The following is a 22,003-nucleotide window of genomic DNA, read 5'->3' on the forward strand; positions in this document are numbered from 1 at the left end:
TCTTCTACACAAATTCAAATACAACGCTAAGCCCTCAATAACACCATTTTGTGAATTTAAGTCTCAAAAAAATTAAAACTAAAAATAAATTTCATTAAAATTAAAAGCTAAAAAAAAAAAAAAAAGGAAGAAAGTATGGGAAAGAGAATAATGTAGAGAGTCTAGGGTTTGGAAAGTGAATGCAACAATCCCCTTGGCGGGAACCGGGGAAAAAAAAGATATAAACAAGTAAAATTACACCAACGAAAACCCTAAATATAAATTTCCAGCACATCCCTAAATTGAGAGAGACAGAGAGAGATATGGGGAAAGACGAGGAGGAGATGCGTGGCGAGATCGAGGAGCGACTCATCAACGAAGAGTACAAAATTTGGAAAAAGAACACTCCTTTCCTCTACGATCTCGTCATTACCCATGCCCTTGAATGGCCTTCTCTCACTGTCGAATGGCTCCCCGACCGTGACGAACCTGCTGGCAAAGATTACTCCGTTCAAAAGATGATCTTGGGTACTCACACCTCTGAAAACGAACCCAATTACCTCATGCTTGCTCAAGTCCAGCTCCCTCTCCAAGATTCCGAGAACGACGCTCGTCAATATGACCACGATAGGTCTGACCTCGGTGGGTTTGGGTGTGCTAGCGGTAAGGTTCAGATTATTCAACAGATCAATCATGAAGGGGAAGTTAATAGGGCTCGTTATATGCCTCAGAATTCTTTTATTATAGCTACTAAGACTGTTAGTGCTGAGGTTTTTGTGTTTGATTATAGTAAACATCCTTCGAAACCGCCTTTGGATGGGGCTTGTAGTCCTGATTTGAGACTTAGGGGTCATAGTACTGAAGGTTATGGTTTGTCTTGGAGTAAGTTTAAAGAAGGTCATTTGCTTAGTGGTTCTGATGATGCTCAGATTTGTTTATGGGATATTAATGCTACTCCCAAGAACAAAGCTCTTGATGCTATGCAGATCTTTAAGGTTCATGAAGGTGTTGTTGAAGATGTTGCCTGGCATCTCAGGCATGAATACTTGTTTGGGTCTGTTGGGGATGACCAATATTTACTTATTTGGGACTTGAGAACCCCTTCTGTTACCAAGCCTATCCAATCTGTAGTTGCTCACCAGAGTGAGGTACCTAATCTTTTCTTTTTATTCTGTGTATTTAATTTTTGTGCATATGTAAATATATGAAAAGTTTAAGCTTTTGTAATGAACAATTATGAATTAGCTGATTTTGGAAAATTCGCTCATTAATGTGATAGAAAGTGATCAAAACAACAACATATAAACTTGTTGTGCTAATTGTTTAGTTATAATTCAGATGAGTACAGTAGAATTTCAGGGTAGAAGTATCATGGAGGTTCTTGTACTAGTAGTTAGATTGCATTTTGTCAAGCAAATTAGTTTTTGTACATTAGATCAAAGAGCAGAATGGTCCTTTGTTAAAAATTCTTTCCATTTTTATTATTAAAAACTGGTCTTTGTACATTTGCACGAGGTACATGTGGCCCGCTACGTGTAACTATCTAGTTATTCTATTAGTCACACCATTTTTTAACAGTAGAAATGGATGAAATCTTTAACAAAAATGACCAATTTGCTATTTGATCTAAAATATAGAGACTAATTTGCCCAATTTTTTTTAGTAAAGGGGGCAATACTTATACTGAATTTTAGTTTGTATATGCTTTGATTGGAAATGCTAGCAAGTCGTTTAAGTGTGATACTAATTTGTGAGTTTGGCACATTTTGTTGTTTGATATTTATTGTTTTCGTGTTATTAGGTCAACTGCTTAGCTTTCAATCCCTTTAATGAGTGGGTTGTTGCAACCGGTTCTACCGATAAGACAGTTAAGTTATTCGATCTTCGCAAGATCAGTACTGCACTCCACACCTTTGATAGCCACAAGTAAGAAGGATTTGTGAATTATTCGTATTTTCTCTTTTTGGATACTTAATCCATTTGTGGAATTCCTGGAGATATTTTAATAATGTATTCATGAACTTAATTCCGTGATTGTGTGCAACAGGGAAGAAGTTTTCCAAGTCGGGTGGAATCCGAAGAATGAGACTATCTTAGCATCCTGTTGTCTTGGCAGAAGGCTCATGGTATGGGATCTCAGCAGGTCAGTAACTCATTGCCAAATTATGCTCAGTTTTCCAAGTGAATCTCTTTTGAAACCACTATATTCAACAATATTATCGCAATTCGAATCTTCTTAATGCAGGATCGATGAAGAACAAACACCCGAAGATGCCGAAGATGGTCCACCTGAGTTGCTATTCATTCACGGGGGACACACTAGTAAAATATCTGATTTTTCATGGAATCCATGTGAAGATTGGGTTATAGCTAGTGTAGCTGAAGATAACATCCTTCAAATATGGCAAATGGCGGAGAATATCTACCACGACGAGGACGATGTACCGGGAGATGAATCTGCCAAAGGTTCTTAAATCTACTTTTTTTCCCCCAACTTTGAGGGGAGAAGAACCAAATTGGGTTAGCCTGGGAGGTTGACAAAATTTAGGAGTAAATTTAGTTATGTTTTATAGCCTTGCTCTCAACTCTTTTATTCCCTGAGTGAATCGGTGTTTGATCCCATGCCCTTAACTGTACTGATATTAAAATACATGTATTGTATTTCACGATTTATTAGCATATCTCTTCTTTCACCTATATGATTTTTTGGTAAAAATACTTCTTTGGCCCCTTTTAATTTTGATATTGAACAAATTGATCCCTCTCAAAAAAACAATATCAGAATAATTTAGCTTGTCAATATCTAAAGTGAGTAACTAAGGATAATAGTCCTAGTGTTAATGATTTTTGTCCATTGCCCATTGTACATATTTTTATTTGTATAATAAGAAGTTCAGCTTTACAAAGTTTATATATTTTGTCAATTTGGTCTCATTTAACAAATTTAGCATAATATTTATATATTCTGTCAACATTCACATAAATATCAAGCTTAAGTTTATTGTTATATCAATCTAATCATGTATAATTTTTTCACCAAAAAAATGTATAATTGATGGAGAATATTAACACATGATTTATTCGCATTCTAAACTGATAAGGATTAAAAGTTTTAATTTTTTTAGGGATCAAATTGTTTAATATCGACTTTGAAAGTAATAATAGAGTTGTTTTTAACAGTAATTTTTTCATGTTATCTAAATAAAAATCAAAATTTGATGAAAAAAGCCACAGTTATGAATCATTACATGGAAAGAACTCTTTGTTTTGATGATTATGAATTGGAAAGAGAAGCAGAGATAACGAAATCATGTCTCTACTGCTTTGAATGGTTACAATATAATATGAATCACAAATTGGGGATGCCCTAGAGAATCAAAGATGAAAAGGTTGTTTAAATTAAGTAACAAGCCACATGTAGAAGGCTGTCCAGAGTGTAAGAGAGAATGCTGCTACAACATAATTCCATAGCATTACCACTGAAAACTCAGCCTCTCCTGTTCCTATCATCTGGAGAATGGTTCCTGCAACAACATATACTCTTTAAGCATTAGCTACCCATATCTATGTATGTATGATAAAAGTATTATGGAGGTCCCTATACTAGGAGTGAGATTGCATTTTGTTCCTTTTACTAAAACAATGAGTAATTTATTCCCTATACATTAGATCAACAAGCAAATTGTTCATTTTTGTAAAAAATTTCATCTACTTTTACTATTAAAAATTAACGTGACTGACAGAATAACAGACAATTGCACATGGCATGTTATATGTACCTAATAGTGACATACAAGAATCAATTCTTAACAGTACAAATGGATAAAATTTTAACATAATGACTAATTTACTCTAACATACAATAGCTCATTTACCTATTTTTTAGTAGAGTGAGCAAAATTGCAATCTGATTCTTAGTAAAAAGGATGTATGTGTAGTGAATACCTATGTTCATGGCTGGTGGAATGGCATACTGCAGCAAGAGAGTGAACTGATACAAGGAATAAGACCCCACCAAGCCGAAATGCATTGCAGCTTTAACAACAGCAATGCCACTTACAGGCAACAAAATGCTCCTTATTATAAGAATCCCTAAAAGGAGGGATGTTTTCACTGCTGACCCTTTCAAGCCTGTACAATCATATACGTCAACGTCATGGTTAAATCAGACTTATTGGTTAATTGGACTATGAATTAGTCAGGATATTGATTTAGAAAAAAATTTAGATTAATTGAACCGTCAATCGGTATGAATTGATTGGATCAATTTTTAATATATACATTTTTTATAATATTTTTAATAATTTATATAATTAAATCATTTAAACCAATTAAACTTGAACTGATAACCTGATTCATAATATGTTACCCAATTAAACCTTTTTTTTTAAGCAATTTACCTTTAAGAAGATTTGCTCCCACTACCAATGTCATGGATGGGATTCCTGCCTCTCTGCATATCATCAATACATGATCAAATTACTTATCAGGTCCCTGTACTATAGAATGAAGAGCAAATTAATCCCTCTGCTACAAAAGTAAAGCAATTTACTGTGTACATTTCAAGTAGTTTATAAAAGGATTAATTTGCTAGTTGCTACTATTCCTATAGCACAGGAACCTTGCCAAGTAGTTTAATGGGTTAATATAACTTTTTAGTTCCTAAACTTGGTAATTAGGTCTTTTTTGGTATCTAAACTTAGCAACAAATTCATTTTGGTCCTTGAGCTTGGATTCCATCAAATTTTCATAACATGGCACCCTGAGCTAGCTCCAATTTTAAAATTTTCAAATGATGGCATGACACGATTTCAAAGTGTCATGTCATCAGATCTTGATAGAATTCAAGTTCAATACCAAAACGGACTTAAATTTATGAGTTCATGTACCAACGTGAACAAAAAAGTAGAGGTAAAAAGTGGGTAGATATAAACCAGTCTCAAGATAAGGAGAAAATAAGAGCATGTGTTAGGATTTCTATATACTTACCCTATCAAATCAATGGAACTGTAGATGACATGAAAAGGGGCACTATCATCAACCAATGCCTTTCTAAATGGAGAGACTATTCCAACAATGAACCCAACAATCTATAAAATCAAAGCACCAAAACATATCACTTAGTTTAAGCTCTAAAGCTACCTTCTATGGCATATGACTAAAATGCAAAACAAAAGAGGTGCATACAATATTCTGAAATTGAACAATTAACGAAGGCAGTGAATGCCTACCGCGGCGATCGTAGCCGGTGTGAAAATCATCTTCAAGCTCTTGCTTCTAATAGTAGTCATAAAACACTGCTTCATCTTTCCAAAAGTTGACATCTAAGAACAAGTCATTTGAAAAAAAATATTTAGTATTTGAACAAAGCTTAAGCCTCAAGCAAAGCTTCGATTATCGTCAAATGCAGACACATATATTGTTCGATAAGAGTGGAGATATTTGTATTCAATGGTGGAAATATACCCTTTGATTCCCTTCATCAGGTAAGTCAACTTGATATATATTGTCCTCGGAGCTACTGTGTGAAACAAGTAGAGGCTCTGCCGACGTCTCCGAGAGTATTTCCGCAGTTTCTTTAACTATGCTGTTTGCAGACGTCCGCATTATAGAATACAATATGGACCAGACATAAATTGCTTGCGCCTGTATGATTAACAACAAAATTACAAGGTCGTTAGTATACGAATTACATTGGTTTCCTTTTCTTTCGTTTCGTATAATTTTCAATGACTTGTGACGTAAGAAATTGTTTATATAGTGTGTTCATGCAACAAGTTCTATGCTGTAAATCAAATTGACATGCAGCATACCAGCATTTCGAATTCGAAGGTTAGATCAAGATCTTTTGACCCTCGGGACTTGTTCTGCCTTTTAGTTCAAGGCAAAAGGCATGTGTCCTCGAAAAACTATGGCAATGCATTCAAAAGGGAGAAACAAAAAAGATGCATTAGACACGAAATCGAGGCAGGCATTGAGAGACATCAAACATTTACTCACAAACATGTCTTATTATACATTTCTTCGTTTACACATTCATGGAGCAAGAGTAGAACGGATGATACCGCTAGTGAAAGCGAAGCATAAGCCTCTCCATACGCAGAGCAGGTGGATGAATCTCCGAATGGACTATTCGTTTCTTCGCAGAGAGCTGGTAGTATGATCATAAGCATGTTCCCCAAATTAGCTGTGAAAATATCAAACACATAAGCCTTGTATTCAAACTTCGGGTCAACGATGCCAAAGATGCAAGTGAAAAACATGGTGGAACACAATGTACTGAAGAAATCATGTTACCTGCAGACGAGCAAGCGATTACTAGTCCCTTTAGGTGTGGAGGAGTTTTTGTAATCTTTACAAGTATATAACCGAGTAACGAACCGATGGCACACGAGATAAAGATGTTTACTGGCATAAACCACCTAAAAATGATATACTTGTCAAATGAATCGGATGATATACTTTGAATTCGTCTCATATACGCTGAAAATGAACATAAAACGAACTCACAAGGTCTCTACACTCTTGACCATGATCGTATTGGCAATCCTGCAACCGATCAGAGCAGGCAAAAAAACATAGAATACCAGCTGCTCATATAAATTTGTTATCATTAGTCCTTTGTCTATATAATATATATATACACAAATTCAAACTAACATTATTCAAATTTTGCCTTGCATTTGGTCCCAAAAGATCAACACTTTCAGTTGCAAGGAACGAACCAACAGCAAGAACCAGTAGTACTTTTATAACTGGTATCACTGATGTAATGAACAATCTCAGTAACTCCATTACAGTAATTTGCCAAGAAATTCAGTCCTACAAAGGAAAACCCATTTTCAGGTTCGAATATAAGCTATGTTATTCGGACTCAGAATGTTGCACACGGATATATCCAGTACAAGTATACTTAAAGAACCATACTTCATACTCATATCGGAAAACATACTTAGGTACTTCAAGTAGCTATGGAAAGTATTGCAGTCAAGAGCATGAAAAGCTGCAACATCATAATGAAAATGATTATTATAAAAACTAGCAAAATATGTGATAACATAGCCATTTTTCTTACCTCAAAATAGTAAGGGAATGTTGTGATTGAATCTTTGCATCCTAGTGGGAAGAACAACAAATTTCCTTAAAAAGATTGTTAACTGAAGGGAAATCTTTGTTTGTGTTAGGAAGGACTCATGTTGGATAATAATTTATTTTTTGATAAAAGAGGAAAAAGACACCATGACCCAACAATCAATTTTTCCTCAACCACCAGTCCTTTTTATTTCAATCCCCACATTTAAACCATGTGCTTTTGTGATCCTTAAAATTTGAACTTTACTAAAATCTTTTCTTTTTGGATTGATTGCATGAACAATTAGAGGTTGGTGGGCTATTTGGATGAGTTTGGATAGATATGGTAAGTTTTGGGGAAGGGTGGGTAGAATAATTAGAGGTTGGTGGTCTACTCAAGGTTGTGTTTTTTACAGAAGAAAGCACGAATCGTCGGTTCTTTCGTCCTCGTCCAAGTGAGCAAAGGCCAATTCCATTGCAACGGCAAAGGGAGAAACACAATTCACTCGTATCCCGTATTTGCCTAACTCAGCTACAACATTGCTTGTAAGGCCTAAAACAACATGTGTAGAGCCTGTATATATGCATGAGGTACTAGGCCACCTATAACCATGTGCTTTTGCAGAAGCATGTTTTATCCCAAGGAGAACACTTTTTACATTCACATTGATTACTGTTGACCAAATCGATGATCTAATCGATCAAATTTCAGTTTGATTCAATTAAATAAATTATTTTTAAAAATTCGGTTTAATTTATTCATTCTTTTATTTCAGATTAATACTCTATCTATTTTAATCCCGCTTTAAAAACAATAATTTTATATTTAGAATTGAGATAAAACAACATTTAGTCTTCGAATTTTGTAACTTTTTCAAACTTAGCCCCTAAACATTATTTTGTTCTTATTAGTGCTACACTTAATTTATGTTAAGATATAATGACGTGACATTATGATATTGTGCCACATCATCGTATAATAATTTAAACTTTTAATATAAAATCTAAAATTTATAAATATAAAATGATTTTTTGATACAATAATTCAACGTACTAATTTATCATTCCAAATGATTTAATTGCAGGTAAATTGAAAACATTTTTCACTATTGATTATATATAAATTAGGAGTAAACATTCGCTCAAATCGAATCGAGTTCAAAAATTTCAAGTTAATTAAGTTGATAAATCATATTTTAACAATCAAAATTAATTTGAATTTTTTTCAAAATGGATCAAGTCATCAAATTGAGTTAACAAATCCTATTATTTATACTGAATATTAAATTTATATGGACCGATATTTTAACTACATAAATAATATACTTAACGATTTTATCTTTTAACTTAATAAGTAAAAATTTATCTATATAAATTTATCATTTAATTGTAAAAAGATAAACTTTTATCAAAACCATATAATTTAGACTTCTCTTATTCAAAATTTTAAATTGAAACACTACAGGTTCAAATCATTGAACCCTGTTCATGTGCGATCATAATTATAGCAGCAGGTTTCATTCTCGAAATCAGATAATACGTAATTGAGCATATCATTATACGGTGGACTTAATAATCCGGCGTTGTTGACCATGATTTCGGGTGTACCGAACTTTTCAACTGCATAGTCAACCGCAGACCGAGAGTAAGACATCAGAGCAGCAACGACCAGACAGAGAGTGAGACATGCATGTTAAAGAGAGTAAAAACAAAGGGTCGGCAAACCATGAACTTGGAACTGTAAAACCAGAAGCTTGAAAAAAGACGGTGCAGCATGGTTTACAACTTCCACTTGATGTCAGAGACACCAAATCTCTCATCAAGCGAACTACCGAAACTCTTGAGACACCACCTTATCAACCTCTATTGGCACCGCATCGTCAATTTTTTTTGTCGGTGCAGTTGAAGACTCGACTTTCCCACTAATCCCGTCTTTGCCCCAAATCTGTTTAGACAACACAAACATGTTGTTCATGGACTTAAAAAGATTTGGGGAAAAGATGAGATTTGTGGCGTTTCGCCTTTTTCACCTCCTCCACAACAGGTGCAGTCGCCATCCCTTCTTCCCCAACCTTCTTCTTGGGTCGTTTCGCTTCATTGGCATCCAACTCCGACTCCCCAGGCCGTTTAGCTGGCTTTCTGGGTGGCGGGCTCTGTTGGTTCAACGGAGTAGATTGGGTTTTGGAGTCTTCCTCATCTTCTTCTTCAGAGGAAGAAGCGGCTGGTGGGACTTCATTGGCCTTTGAACGGTTGGCTGCTTAGGGTTAGGGTTTGTTTGATGGTTTTATAGGGAAAGAGGGAATGGAAGCTGCAGAAAACAGCCACCAACCCCTACCACTTTACTAATATCTATTTTGGGCTTTTTTACTAAAATAAATTAAAAAAAATTATTTATCAAAATAGATTGTTAGCCCGATTATATACGAAAATGAGGTGTTTTTTTCATTCGTGCCTATTTGACAGGCGCGAATAATTATTTTATATTATTTTTTTGTTTTTTTAAATAAAATATTATTTTTTTCATTTTTAGAATAGTAATTGCGCCTACCTGAGAGGCGCGATTAATCGAACCTTTCTTTGAGGCACAAATGGTGAGACCCACATTTTTCATGTGTTATTAAAATGCATACTTTACTTGGATGAAGTATGTATTAGCAAATCCACTAATATGATTATAAATATATATATATATATATACGCATGTATCACATTACAAAATAAAATTTAAATACTTATACCTAATAAAACATGTATTTCATTACAATAATAGTTATTTTCTAAATAACATATTGTTTTATAATTTTATTTTTATTTAATATTTTAATTTAATTTTAATAATGCATACTTTACGGATGAAGTATGTACTAATTCACTAATATTATTATATATATATATATATATTTTTACATGTATCACATTACAAAATAAAATTTTAAATACTTATATCAATAAAAGCGAGTATTAAAATAACTTTATAATATTACCAACTTTCATCGACTATATAATCCACAAGTTTGCCTTAAATATTACAATTTGCTAATACATACTCCATCCGGATAAAGTATGCATTTTAATAACACATGAAAGATGTGGACATTAATATTTAAGGCAAACTTGTGGATTATATAGTAGATGAAAGTTGGTAATATTATAAACTTGTTTTAATACTCGGTTTTATTAGGTATAAGTATTTAAAATTTTGTTTTTGTAATGTGATACATGCGTAAATATATATATATATAATCATATTAGTGAATTTGCTAATACATACTTCATCCACGTAAAGTATGCATTATTAAAATTAAATTAAAATATTAAATAAGAAATAAAATTATAAAACAATATGTTATTTAGAAAATAACTATTATTGTAATGAGATATATGTTTTATTAGGTATAAGTATTTAAATTTTTTTTTGTAATGTGATACATGCGTAAATATATATAATCATATTAGTAAATCTGCTAATACATACTTCATCTAGATAAAGTATTCATTTTAATAACACATGAAAAATGTGAGCCCCATCATTTGTGACTCAAAGAAAGGTTCGATTAGTCGCGCCTCAAAGAAAGGCTCGATTACTGTTTCGAAAATAAAAAATATATTTTATTTAAAAAAATAAAAAAAATTTAATATAAAATAATCATTCGCGCCTGTCAGATAGGCGCGAATGAAAATAACACCCCATTTTCGTATATAATCGGGCTGACAACCTATTTTGATAAATAATTTTTTTTTAAATTTATTTCAGTAAAAAAGCCGTCTATTTCGCTATCATGCACCAATTCGTGAAAAAGCTTATTTATTAATATAACATTTTATAATTCATGGTTTAATTTAAATATTTCATAGCTTTATATCATTTTTTTTAAATTACGTCATTCACATAAATAAGTTTGAAGCATTATTCTCATACAGAGTTATTTTTAAAAGATATAATTATTATTGCAAAGTTTAACAGTTCTTTGACCAATTAAGATACAACAAAGAAGGGAAGGCCACATAGCTTGGTTAAACAAAGAATAAGAATATCATGTCAACAACAATAGAAGACTTTGGGGGTTTATTGTGAATATCAGAAAATACCATAACAAGAATATAAATGTATGAATTTTCATCATGACATATCATGTAATAATAATAACAAAAATAAACCAAATACTATGTGATACAAAAAAAAAAAAAACTTCCAAATTATTAAGAATACAGTAATGATGTGCACCAAACTGTGACATATTTAACCTGCACCAAAGACTATTGTATGAGTTGCTTGTTAAACAAGAGTAAAACTATGTAATTTACAGATAAAAATTTCACCTCAAATGAATATGCTAATTAATCACTGGTAGAGTTTGCAAACCCGGCCTAGGCAACAACCTGTATGTGCAAAGCATATCGGCCATGAGTGGAAGATGTACGATTGTTTTCGAGCGTAAGAAGGGAAAAACCGATACTTTTTTTTACCTTTTCAGCTTTTGGGGTGAAGACAACTTTAACGGCCTCAAACACCTCTCCTATGGGCTTTGCAGCTTCAATCTAAACGTCAAAACGTAACACTTTAAGTTGAGGTAACTATGCTAATCAACTAGTACAAACCAAATGGTTCCGACGGAATATTACCTCTCGAACTTTTTCCTTGGCCTTATAGTGCTCGATTACAGGAAGGCTGGATTCGAGAAACACGTTGAATCGTTTCCTTATTGTTTCGATGTTATCATCTTCTCTTCCCTTCATTAAGGAGACAAGGATAAGTGGTTTAAACAAACATAAAATACACAAGACAAAAAAGAAACAGAAATCTTCTAATGTAAATCATATAGATAACCTGGTTCCTACTCAGAAGACGCTTCTCCATCTCTTCTTCAGGGCAATTGAAAAACAGGACAAATTCTGGCTCGATTTTTGTCTGCAGAACCACCAAAATTTCACCATGTTAAACCTAAATAAATAACGCTGAGAAGATTACGTGAATACAGAACCACCAAACTTACAACAGCTTCAAATGCTGCACGGTTTTCTTCATTACGAGGAAAACCATCGATAAGGAACTTGTCATTATCACTTTCCAGCATTGCTTTCTGGAGAAGCTTAATTGTGACCTCGGAAGGAACAATCTTTCCTTCTTTGATCATGTTCTGAATCATGGTTCTGTGGAACAGTCGATAACACGTGTTAAATATGATCGTGCAGAAAAAGGCAACATGTGGAAAATGGTCCAAATGACAAATTACATTCTCTGTATCTGAAAGGTTCAAATTGAAACAACTATTCTAAAACAAAATTGCAGACAACTAGATTAGTACATGAGCGAGCACCCACTTCTGCCCCTAACAAAGAGGAAGCTCTTCAGAATTTAGAAACCAGAACAGAGTATGCAAAAGGCTTATCTAACAATGCAGGGGAATAGAGAGCAAACCTAGAAATTTTCAATTAGTTGAGGGTAAAACGCCAATCATATTCAACAAACACATCCTATCTTAGAAAGTTGAACAGATCTGATAATATTTATTCATCTAATTTCAAGAGCTGAGGATAGAAACCCCACTCAAGTTCAATGCAAAATCCTATACTAGAAAATCGAACAGATCTCGGTAAAAGTACCATAGAAACTCCTATACTTGTGTCAGATAATTTTGCCACCTTTACTCAAAAAATGAGCAAATTAGTCCTTATAAGTTAAATCAAAGAGCAAAGTAGTCCTTTTAGTTAAAATTTTCATCTATCCTAATTATTAAAAACTAGCGAGACTGATGGAATAACTAGACATGACTGTGCCACATATAACTCATGTCGACATACAGGGATTAGTTTTTAACAATAGAAATGGATGAAATTTACAATAAAAGGGCCAATTTTCTCTTCGATCTAAAGTACAAAGACTAATTTACCCAATTTTCAAGTAGAGGGGCAAAATACAATACAACTCCTAGTACAAGGGCCTCTATAGTACTTTCATCGAGCAATACCAACTATATTCAATCATAAGAAACAAAGAAGAAACATATTTTTCTAGTTAGCTAGGAACCAATGCATGTCTAATTTTTGCAGGCATGGATGACATACCCATTTTCCGAACCAGACTTAATTTCTGCTCGGAGAAGATCTCCAGCACTGAGATGGGTGTAATGAAAGTGTTCGACTATATTTGCGCATTGGGTACCTTTCCCACTGCCAGGGCCACCTGATCAGTACACAAAAACGGAAATAAACTCAGTTGCAGTAAGCATTTATAAACAAGAAATGGATGAAAATGTAAAGCCTAAAGCTACCAAGAAGAATTTGCTTACCCAAAACAAAAACAACTCTAGGCTTTTTTTCAGCTAAGCTAACATTGATATCCTGTAGTTATAATATCATTAACTAAGCTGAAATGGAAAAAAATAAGCAATGCAATGTTTAAATAAAAGGATAATTTTCACAATGTTCATTACCTTGTTTGCAACACTAACTGTTCCCATTAGTACAAAACTAGCTTAGGGATCGAGTCCGTTTAAATCTGCATAAAAACGGAAACAAAAAGAAAATCTAAGAAATTTTAATAGACAAGATACGAGATCTGAATAAAAACACAAAAGTCTCGAAGAACGTGAATTTGAATTCAAATCTAGAATTACAAAAGCATTCGCATTGGAATCGGACTCATGAATTCAAATTTCAACGTAAATTTGAAGAACTTTGATGAAAAATGAGGTAAAGAACTCAATTACACACAGATCAAAAGAATAACGTAATTTTGAATTCAAATCTAAAATTACAAAAGCATTCACATTGAAATCGGACTCATGAATTCAAATTTCCGCGTAATTTTGAAGAACTTGGAATGAAAAAATGAGGTAAAGAACTCAATTACACACAGATCAAAAGAAGAACGCAATTTCGAATTCAAATCTAAAATTACAAAAGCGTTCGCATTGGAACCGGACTCATGAATTCAAATTTCCACGTAAATTTGAAGAATTTTGATGAAAACTGAGGTAAAGCACTCAATTACACACAGATCAAAAGAACGTAATTTTGAATTCAAATCTAAACTTACAAAAGCATTCGCATTGAAATCAGACTCATGAATTCAAATTTCGACGTAATTTTGAAGAACTTGGAATGAAAAATGAGCTAAAGAACTCAAATTACACACAGATCAAAACAAGAACGCGACTTTAAATTCAAATCTAAAGTTACAAATGCATTCGCATGGGAATCCGACTCATGAATTCAAATTTCCACGTAATTTTGAAGAACTATAATGAAAAATGAGGTAAAGAACTCAATTACACAGATCAAAAAGGAGAGCAGATCAGAACAGATCCGAGCAGATCCAATTCGTAAGAGAAGATTAAATTTAAATATATATATATAATTAAACGCAGATATTAGAAATTACCTAAAATATTCTAATGAAGAACGGAGGAAGGAGGGAAAGGAGGTGTTAAAGTAATTAAAATTGGTGTGGTGATGTGAATGGCCACTGCCTTTGCCTTTGCCTTTGATTTTGGGATGACCATTGAAGGGGGCCCTTTTAAATACATTTGAATGAGCCTGTCCTTTGCCCTGTTTGGATCTAGATCTAGACAAAGAAGCTTTGGGTACCGTAAAACTTACACGTTATATGACCCAATCAAATTCATACATTTAAACATATTTATCAATCACCCACTTTTAATGCCAAAAAAAGTGTCTAAAAAGTTTTTTTATTAATTTAAATGTGTAAATTTATTTATTCAGATTCATTTAAAATGTGATTCAAAATATTTTAAAATTATGGAAAATAAAAATAATACTCGATCTAGTGCTCAATTTTTTTCGATGAAAGTAAACAGCCAAAGAAAAACGATTACAAAGATAACAATACTAACGATTAGAGAAAGTTAAAACTTTCATATCCTCAATAAGAAAAGCTTTAATTGAAACTGGGGATCCTTATAGGTCTACAAATTATTACGGTGAATGTCTGCAATCTTCAACATGAGGTCCCTTGGAGCATGTCGAACTCGCATTTTACGCTTGTGACACAACAGTTGATGGATTAATCTCAGTTATGATATATTGCTGTTAATTGTACTTTAATTTAACATAATTTGATATACTTTTTATAACTATATTGTTAATGCAATGACTGAAATCTTATTAGGTAAAATATGTTTTAAGTCCATGTATTTTTTGTATATTTAAAATTTAGTCTTTTATTTTTGAAATTTAAAATACAAGTCCAATCTGTTAACATGGTTGAAATTCTTTTGTCAAATTCAAGTTCATGACAATGTTAATTTTTGTTACATGGTTACCAAGTAAATTTTTTTTGTTATTTCAAAATGGCACACGAAAAATTTTAACAAAAAATTTAATAAGTGTTAATAATTAGATTTGAATTTTAAAATTTAAAAATAAAAAAGACTAAATTCGTGAAAATAAAAATACATAAATTAAATTCCAAATTAAAAAACATAAAGTTATAACAGATTTTAGCCATTTTATTATTATTTAATTACACAATTAAAACCATAATTTTAATGATTGATTTGGATATGCTAATAAAATTGTGTAAAAACTGAAGATCAAATTACATAAAAATAAAAGACTACAATTTTGATTTCAACATAGTAAAGGGACTAAAACTTAATAAAACCTAAATATAAAATATAAAAATTCAACATGGTCCCTGCGGAGTGCCGACATGAGTTTAGTTTCTGCGGAAATACCACGAATATATTTTGTTTTGAAATTTCTAGATCTTAGAAAAATCTTCATTACACGAGGAATATTATTTTGCCATCGAAAATTGAAGTATTTTTAGTATAATAATAAATTTAATTTTAAATATTTATATTTTTATTAATTTAATTTTTTGAGCTAATTTTTTAATGAAAATGTTGACTAAAATATTAATTTTTAATGATATTGACGTAACAATTTGCATAAGTATACATTTATATTTTAGATTCTTATTATATTTTTATTTTATGCCAGGTTAACAAATAATTTAAAAACATAAAATAAATTTAAATTTCAAAAAATATAAAAAGTTCCTTTTAGCTAATTTTTCTGAAAAGTTGAAGGTAAAATCTAATTAAAAAATAAAATTAACAAATAATATAAATTTTAAAAGTTTAATTTATCAAGTTTCTAAATTTTATTTAGATTCAATTTAATTTAAATTTCAACATGCGTAAATCACTTTTAATAAATAAATAAAAAATTGTTTTACAATTAAAAGCCTTTACTTATAACCTTTGTTTTTGAAATTATCAAATAATAATAATAATAATTTTTTTGAATAATTTTATTATAATTTTCTATCATATTTGATTTATATTGCAAAATATTTAAAAATATTTATAATCGCTTTTCAACCCATAAATAAGAGAATCATGCACTTTAATACATTTAAACCCATATATTTTTACATTAAACAATAATACTTATACCAATTAAGCCAATACTCAATTGACAAAAAAAAAAGACAATAATAGCTCAAATTGATGTATTTAGTAGTAAATGGGAAGCAAAGCGAAGCTAAAGTGAAGGAGAGTGTTTGCCATGCTGTTCTGTTCTCTGCCTGTATCACCTGGATTTGTATGCGGTCATTGGCCTTCACGTGAAGGATTTTTTTTTTCTCTTGTTTTAAGAGTGTTACCCTGTCGAATTTACCAATTACATGCTTAAAAATACTCTTATGCTCACAAACGAAATGTTAACTATAATTTCTAATTCCACAATAAATATATACATATTCTATAACTTAATTTAATAATTATATTTTATGTTTAATTATGATTCAAACAGAAGTATTCAGTATTATTAATTTTGTACCAATCGACTTGAGTCAATATGCATTAATACTGGTCTTGTTTGAATCGGAACGAAAACCAATAAATCCATCCAGTTAGGGATTAAACTAATTGACGCATGAATCAATATAAACCAAACAAATCGGAGGTAAAACCCAATTGAACCGACAAATAAATCAACTGAACTAATTTTTTTTAAAAATTTTTTTATAACTTTTTAATAATTTTTTTAATTATACTAGACAGACCAATCGAACCGGAAACATGTAGGCGGACAATACAGTCATGAAAACCTTGCCTAATATAAACCTATATTAGCAATGATATGTACACATCGAAATTTGTTAGTTTCAACTTAAATGAAACATAAACTTCATGATTCTGATTTATGATTGGAACAGAAGATACCGAAATGAAATTTGACAACACTGATCATTAAAGATCATCAAATTGTGTCATTTCAAAGTCAAAGATCAAATTAAGGTAAGATGGAAATGACAATTAGGGAATATATACACACATACATATATTATATAATGTTATAACGTCATGCTAAAAATAATGTGTCAACGAAAATAAATCAAAAGGAGACTCTTGAAGCACAACAAAGTGTCACAAATCAATATATATATATATAACACAGCAGTTCCACGTGACGAGAATTATACATACAGCACAAAACTACAACAGTAGTAAAAATTGATCTAAGGAAGAAATAAAGAAAGAATCTTAAGCCTGTCAAACAATTAACATAATCGAATTCTGCGTTACTTACTAGCATCGTATCGGTTCAATATGGTTGAAACGAGTCGATGAAGATTAATTCCCAGAATTAATATCATCGTGTCCATGATACGCTATCAATCTCATCCCTCGCCGCCTTATATAATTCAAGCCTTTTAGCACACTGTTGTCTCCTCTCCATCAATGCTGGATCCTCGTCTAACATTTGAGAAAGCTGCTTCCCCTGAAAACAGATGCACGTGCGAATACCCGTTAACCGACAACCTTAATATTGCTTAAAACATTAATGGTGAGATAAAGCTTGTGATACGCTACCTCTTTCTTTCCTAGCTGTGTGTAAAAGCGGGCTAGTAAAGATTGTTTTGCCTCCTTAACTTGACAGAAAACCACAGCCTTCGGGATTGTGTTCTTAAGTGTATCAGACACCATACCGACATATGAGGAAACATTTGACCCTATCCTCCGAAAATGGCCTTCACCATACCGATCTGTAACAGGAGCTTGAGGATTTCCTCCTTTATTTTCTACTTCTTGGGGAAGCTTCCGGAAGAAATCCACTGTTAAATATGACGACTCCATGTCTACTAACCGAACAACTGTCTTCTTACTTTCATCTCTGAACCTCTCCAAGGCCTCATTAGCAGCCGCTGCTATATCAGCTTGTAGAGTGGGAAAGCGTTTCAATTCCTGATATAATAAATAACATCAATAAACATTCATCTCTGGAAGGACATCAATGAACTAATTTTCTCAAAACTTTTTACCTGAGTTTCTCCTATAGATTTCCTCACAAGTTCTTTCAAGACGAAGTGAACCTACATAAAGAAAAATGCATCAGCTAAAAGTCACAGCACAAGAAAAAAACTTTGGCCACTTGAAATAATTGAAGAGACAACTTACAGCATCCACAGAAGCTTCAGCTGGGCCCCTAAAATAATTTAATGCCCCTTCAATAAGCCTGCGGTAACCTTGCTCAGGAGCTATCAAGTGTGGTTGATAACCATCTGCCTCGGACACTACTCTCCTCACATTTTGCAGAGAAAGATGGCGGTCAAAGGGAAGCTTCTTCAAAGCAGCAGGTAGCTGGTTGTCAAAGACTCCATAAATACGATCACCTCCAGGTCGCCTAATATATCAATGTCCAAAGGAGTTATTAGACTATGCAATTATAGCTTGTTATAGCTTGCAGCAAAAATGGAAAGTGTAGATAATCCAAATTAAATCAGTTAGATTTAGGTTAACCATAATTGAAACATGAGAAGAGAATTGACTTAGACCAATAACCATGCTAGAGAAGGAAAAATGGCAGAACCTCCCAATAAATAGCAATAGAGAGAAAAAAGAATGGTAGTAGTTGAAGCATTTACCCTCCATCCAGATGCTCCTTGAATATCCGTTCAAATGCACGACAAACTTCCAATACAGTGTATAGTTGAGCCTGAGATACAACACCAAAATTATACACGATGCATAAAGCAGCTTGTACTTGTACAGAAGTAGGAAAAGTATACTACTCACCCCAGCATCAAGAGCAATAGGCCTGCCAAGATGATCCATTTCTGATTCAAGCTCATCAATGCTTTTGTTTATCAAAGAAGTGATACTTGGTATCCGAGACCTAATAACATTTTCCAAATGCTGTAGACAAGGGCAACATTGTCAGAAATTTGCCCTTCAAGACTGGGAAGCCAATCCCAAGTAAATTGTACTCAAGAGCGAACCTGTGATAGAAGTTTTGCAAGATACTCTGAACCCATTTTACTTGCTAAGTGGCCATAGTCTGGACTAGTGGCAAAATACTCACGCTCCTTGCGTCTTGCCACAATCATGTCCACATTTTTGTTTATATCAGCCTGAGAACGGTTCACAATTCCAACCCAAGGATGCTGTAGCCGGTAAGATCTTCCTTCAAGAACCTTAAGAGCGGAAAAGCAAATGAAACATGTTCGAAGATCAAGTCAGCAACTATAGGAAAAACGAGCAATAGGGATACTCAAAGACAGTAAATAAAAAAATGAAAGAGAAAGAAAGAACTCACATCCAAAGCATTAGTCCCTTTGTCCATAAGGTCAAGCTTAGTTAACACCCCAAATGTCCGGTCACCTGGTAATAAAAGAGACAATTTTGTAAATGAAAAAAACCAAGTAAAATACACTTTGCATGGATAAGAATCTATGCTAATGCTTTAGTGAAACGATAATTAATACATACCAGAGGGGTCTACCTCCCTGGCCAATTTGATAGCATCAGAAGTTGCTATATCTTGATTAGCTGGAGATATAGCTAGTATGATACAATTAGGCTACAAAAAGCATAATGATGATTCAGAATGCATATAGAACGCAAACAAGAAGTTTCAATTAACAAGGATTTTTTAACCATATAAGATGACAACAACTTAGCTCAAATTCCCCAAAATAAATATTAACCCAAGCTCTTGTTTTAAAAAATGCCAAGGTCTATGAGGCTCTTACCTTCTCAACGTAAGACCTAACCATGGTTTCGATGTCTTCAACTATAGTTTCCGGCTGTCCCTCTGAAAAAGAACAATGGTTCTCATTCATCAATTGCAACACAAGATAAAAAAAACAAATGAATATGTTATATTCACATATAATAATTAAAACAAGACTTACCGACAGCAACTTTTGTCAAGCCCGGCAAATCGATCAGGGTTAAGTTGACAACTGTGAGAACAGAGAATATATGATGTTAGCTAAATCACTCTGAACCATAAGAGTATTGATGTTGATGACAAACCATTTGGAGAGTAGATACTGAGATGAATAGGAACAGGAGAAATTTGTTTAGTCTTCCCAGTAATTCTATCGGTTTCCTCCTGAATTTCATTCCGGACCGCCCCTGCACCAAGAAAGAAATAAGTTCCAAATTCAAAATTAACCGATGAGGAACAATCCATACAACCAGAATCAGCAACTAGCAAGCACAAATAAAGCTAAAAATCCATGGCAAGTCCAGCAATTTCGAATTTTCGAGATATCCAAAAGTAACATAATAAGAAAAAAGATTACCAAAATCAGTGAATCTTCTCTTAGGAAGGTGAAGAAACTCAGCATACTCTTGTGAACCTTCGTCTGTCTTATGAAGTTGCAACACCAAAGGCCGTCTCGTCACAATTCCTGCACAGAATTATACATATCGCTATTACTCAATTTTAAGAGACTAAAAATTTATAAACCAAAGGGGAATCTAACTAACTAACCTGATCCTCTAGGAAGAAAATCACGTCCGACTATGCTTTCAAGCACCGAAGACTTCCCTGAACTCTGTTCTCAATCCAAAAAGCGAAACCTAACTCATATTAGAAGATCGGATAATACGTTTATTCAAGGAATAAAAAAAAAAGAGAGAAATACCTGACCACCGACGACGGCAACGGAAGGAAGAGCTTCCCAAAGGGAAGAGAAAGTGTTGTCGCCGCCACCGTAATCACCGAGCACCGTACATGCTCGTTGGATCCTGTTAACTAAACCGATTAAGCTTTCCATGGTGGTCATCTTTGATGGCTAAAGAGTAGAAAACTACGACGAACTTGAGTTCAAATGGAAGGTAAAAAACAACGAGATGAGGAGCTCTTGGGGTTCGTATAGGCTGTGAATGAGGTTGAGAAAAACAGGAAGAAATGAAAATTAAATAAAAACTAAATAAAAAATAAAATTCAAAGTTGTTTGTGTTCGGACAGTAGTCAAGAGTCGGCTAAACTAAAGATATAGTGTCACGCTTCGCACCGTTTTTGTTTTTGTTTTAATTATTATTGAATTTTTTTTAAATGTGATAAGTGTTTTTATTTCCAGTAAATTTAAAATTTAATCTTTATTTTTAAAATATATTTAAAAAATATTATTGCACTAAATATTTTTAAATTATAATTTTATTTTAAATTTATCTTCAAATTTTAAAATATTTTAATTATATCATTAAATTATCGATATTATATTAATAATGTTATCCTGTTATTAAAATCATTAATTTAATTGTCAATAAGATATTAAATCTTATGTAACATAATTTAAAATAAAAACTTAAAAAATGAATATTGTAAAAATAAATGTCGTAAAAATCTTTATTTTATGGTTTTCTCTCATTTTTCCAATTTTACTTTATTTTTATGTTAAAAAATATTTGTACAGGATTTTAAACATGATTTATTAGTTTTAATATTAGAAGGACTGATTAATATAACATCATTAGTTTAAGAATATAATTTAAACGTTTTAAAATTTATTTAATTAACTCTTATTAAAATTATTTTTATAATTATTTACTATTAAGTGAATATTTTTATTTTAAAACATCACACTAATTAATTTAACATAAAAGTTTAAATAAATTTGTAAACAGTACATCTTATCTTAAATAAAAGAAATGCTACAGTGCTACCCTTTCTACGCGTTGGGATT

The 22,003-nt window shown here is 32.5% G+C and overlaps 4 protein-coding genes across 7 annotated transcripts; 1 reads left to right on the top strand and 3 right to left on the bottom strand.

Moving 5' to 3' along the window:
- Window positions 1–92: 92 nt before the first annotated feature.
- On the top strand, window positions 93–2,695 carry LOC108464481 (WD-40 repeat-containing protein MSI1). The gene is made up of 4 exons (XM_017764799.2): window positions 93–1,127; window positions 1,781–1,905; window positions 2,027–2,122; window positions 2,225–2,695. The coding sequence occupies exons 1-4, from the start codon at window positions 303–305 to the stop codon at window positions 2,451–2,453; spliced, it is 1,275 nt and encodes a 424-aa protein (XP_017620288.1). The 5' UTR covers window positions 93–302; the 3' UTR covers window positions 2,454–2,695.
- Window positions 2,696–3,146: 451 nt separating this feature from the next.
- LOC108462416 (protein PIN-LIKES 3-like) lies at window positions 3,147–7,244 on the bottom strand. 3 transcript variants are annotated; one of them, XM_053024346.1, is made up of 12 exons: window positions 7,055–7,244; window positions 6,932–6,982; window positions 6,640–6,801; window positions 6,490–6,569; window positions 6,277–6,401; window positions 6,045–6,166; window positions 5,446–5,625; window positions 5,211–5,303; window positions 4,969–5,069; window positions 4,380–4,432; window positions 3,925–4,110; window positions 3,147–3,503 (listed from the first exon to the last, which is right to left on the bottom strand). In XM_053024346.1, exons 3-12 carry the CDS (start codon window positions 6,772–6,774, stop codon window positions 3,379–3,381), a joined length of 1,200 nt encoding a protein of 399 aa, XP_052880306.1. In that variant the 5' UTR covers window positions 6,775–6,801; window positions 6,932–6,982; window positions 7,055–7,244; the 3' UTR covers window positions 3,147–3,378. The 3 variants fall into 3 exon arrangements, with proteins under 3 accessions (XP_052880306.1, XP_017617853.1, XP_052880307.1); XM_017762364.2 differs by lacking the exon at window positions 6,932–6,982; XM_053024347.1 differs by lacking the exons at window positions 6,490–6,569; window positions 6,640–6,801; window positions 6,932–6,982.
- A 3,729-nt stretch (window positions 7,245–10,973) lies between these two features.
- LOC108463854 (UMP-CMP kinase 3-like) lies at window positions 10,974–14,595 on the bottom strand. 2 transcript variants are annotated; one of them, XM_017763818.2, is made up of 10 exons: window positions 14,435–14,595; window positions 13,485–13,549; window positions 13,341–13,392; window positions 13,117–13,234; window positions 12,045–12,201; window positions 11,879–11,959; window positions 11,674–11,781; window positions 11,518–11,589; window positions 11,371–11,430; window positions 10,974–11,295 (listed from the first exon to the last, which is right to left on the bottom strand). In XM_017763818.2, exons 2-9 carry the CDS (start codon window positions 13,509–13,511, stop codon window positions 11,419–11,421), a joined length of 627 nt encoding a protein of 208 aa, XP_017619307.1. In that variant the 5' UTR covers window positions 13,512–13,549; window positions 14,435–14,595; the 3' UTR covers window positions 10,974–11,295; window positions 11,371–11,418. The 2 variants fall into 2 exon arrangements, with proteins under 2 accessions (XP_017619307.1, XP_052880308.1); XM_053024348.1 differs by lacking the exon at window positions 14,435–14,595 and adding an exon at window positions 14,328–14,384.
- Window positions 14,596–17,432: 2,837 nt separating this feature from the next.
- Window positions 17,433–21,314, bottom strand: LOC108463853 (phragmoplastin DRP1E). Its single transcript, XM_017763815.2, has 15 exons — window positions 20,960–21,314; window positions 20,806–20,869; window positions 20,615–20,722; window positions 20,343–20,444; window positions 20,219–20,269; window positions 20,057–20,118; window positions 19,794–19,884; window positions 19,621–19,685; window positions 19,304–19,498; window positions 19,101–19,220; window positions 18,950–19,020; window positions 18,483–18,708; window positions 18,347–18,397; window positions 17,898–18,269; window positions 17,433–17,805 (listed from the first exon to the last, which is right to left on the bottom strand). Exons 1-15 carry the CDS (start codon window positions 21,098–21,100, stop codon window positions 17,677–17,679), a joined length of 1,848 nt encoding a protein of 615 aa, XP_017619304.1. The 5' UTR covers window positions 21,101–21,314; the 3' UTR covers window positions 17,433–17,676.
- Between the last annotated feature and the right edge of the window lie 689 nt (window positions 21,315–22,003).

The sequence above is a fragment of the Gossypium arboreum genome, chromosome 13, assembly GCF_025698485.1.
Source record: "Gossypium arboreum isolate Shixiya-1 chromosome 13, ASM2569848v2, whole genome shotgun sequence".
In the NCBI taxonomy this organism is placed as follows: domain Eukaryota; kingdom Viridiplantae; phylum Streptophyta; class Magnoliopsida; order Malvales; family Malvaceae; genus Gossypium; species Gossypium arboreum.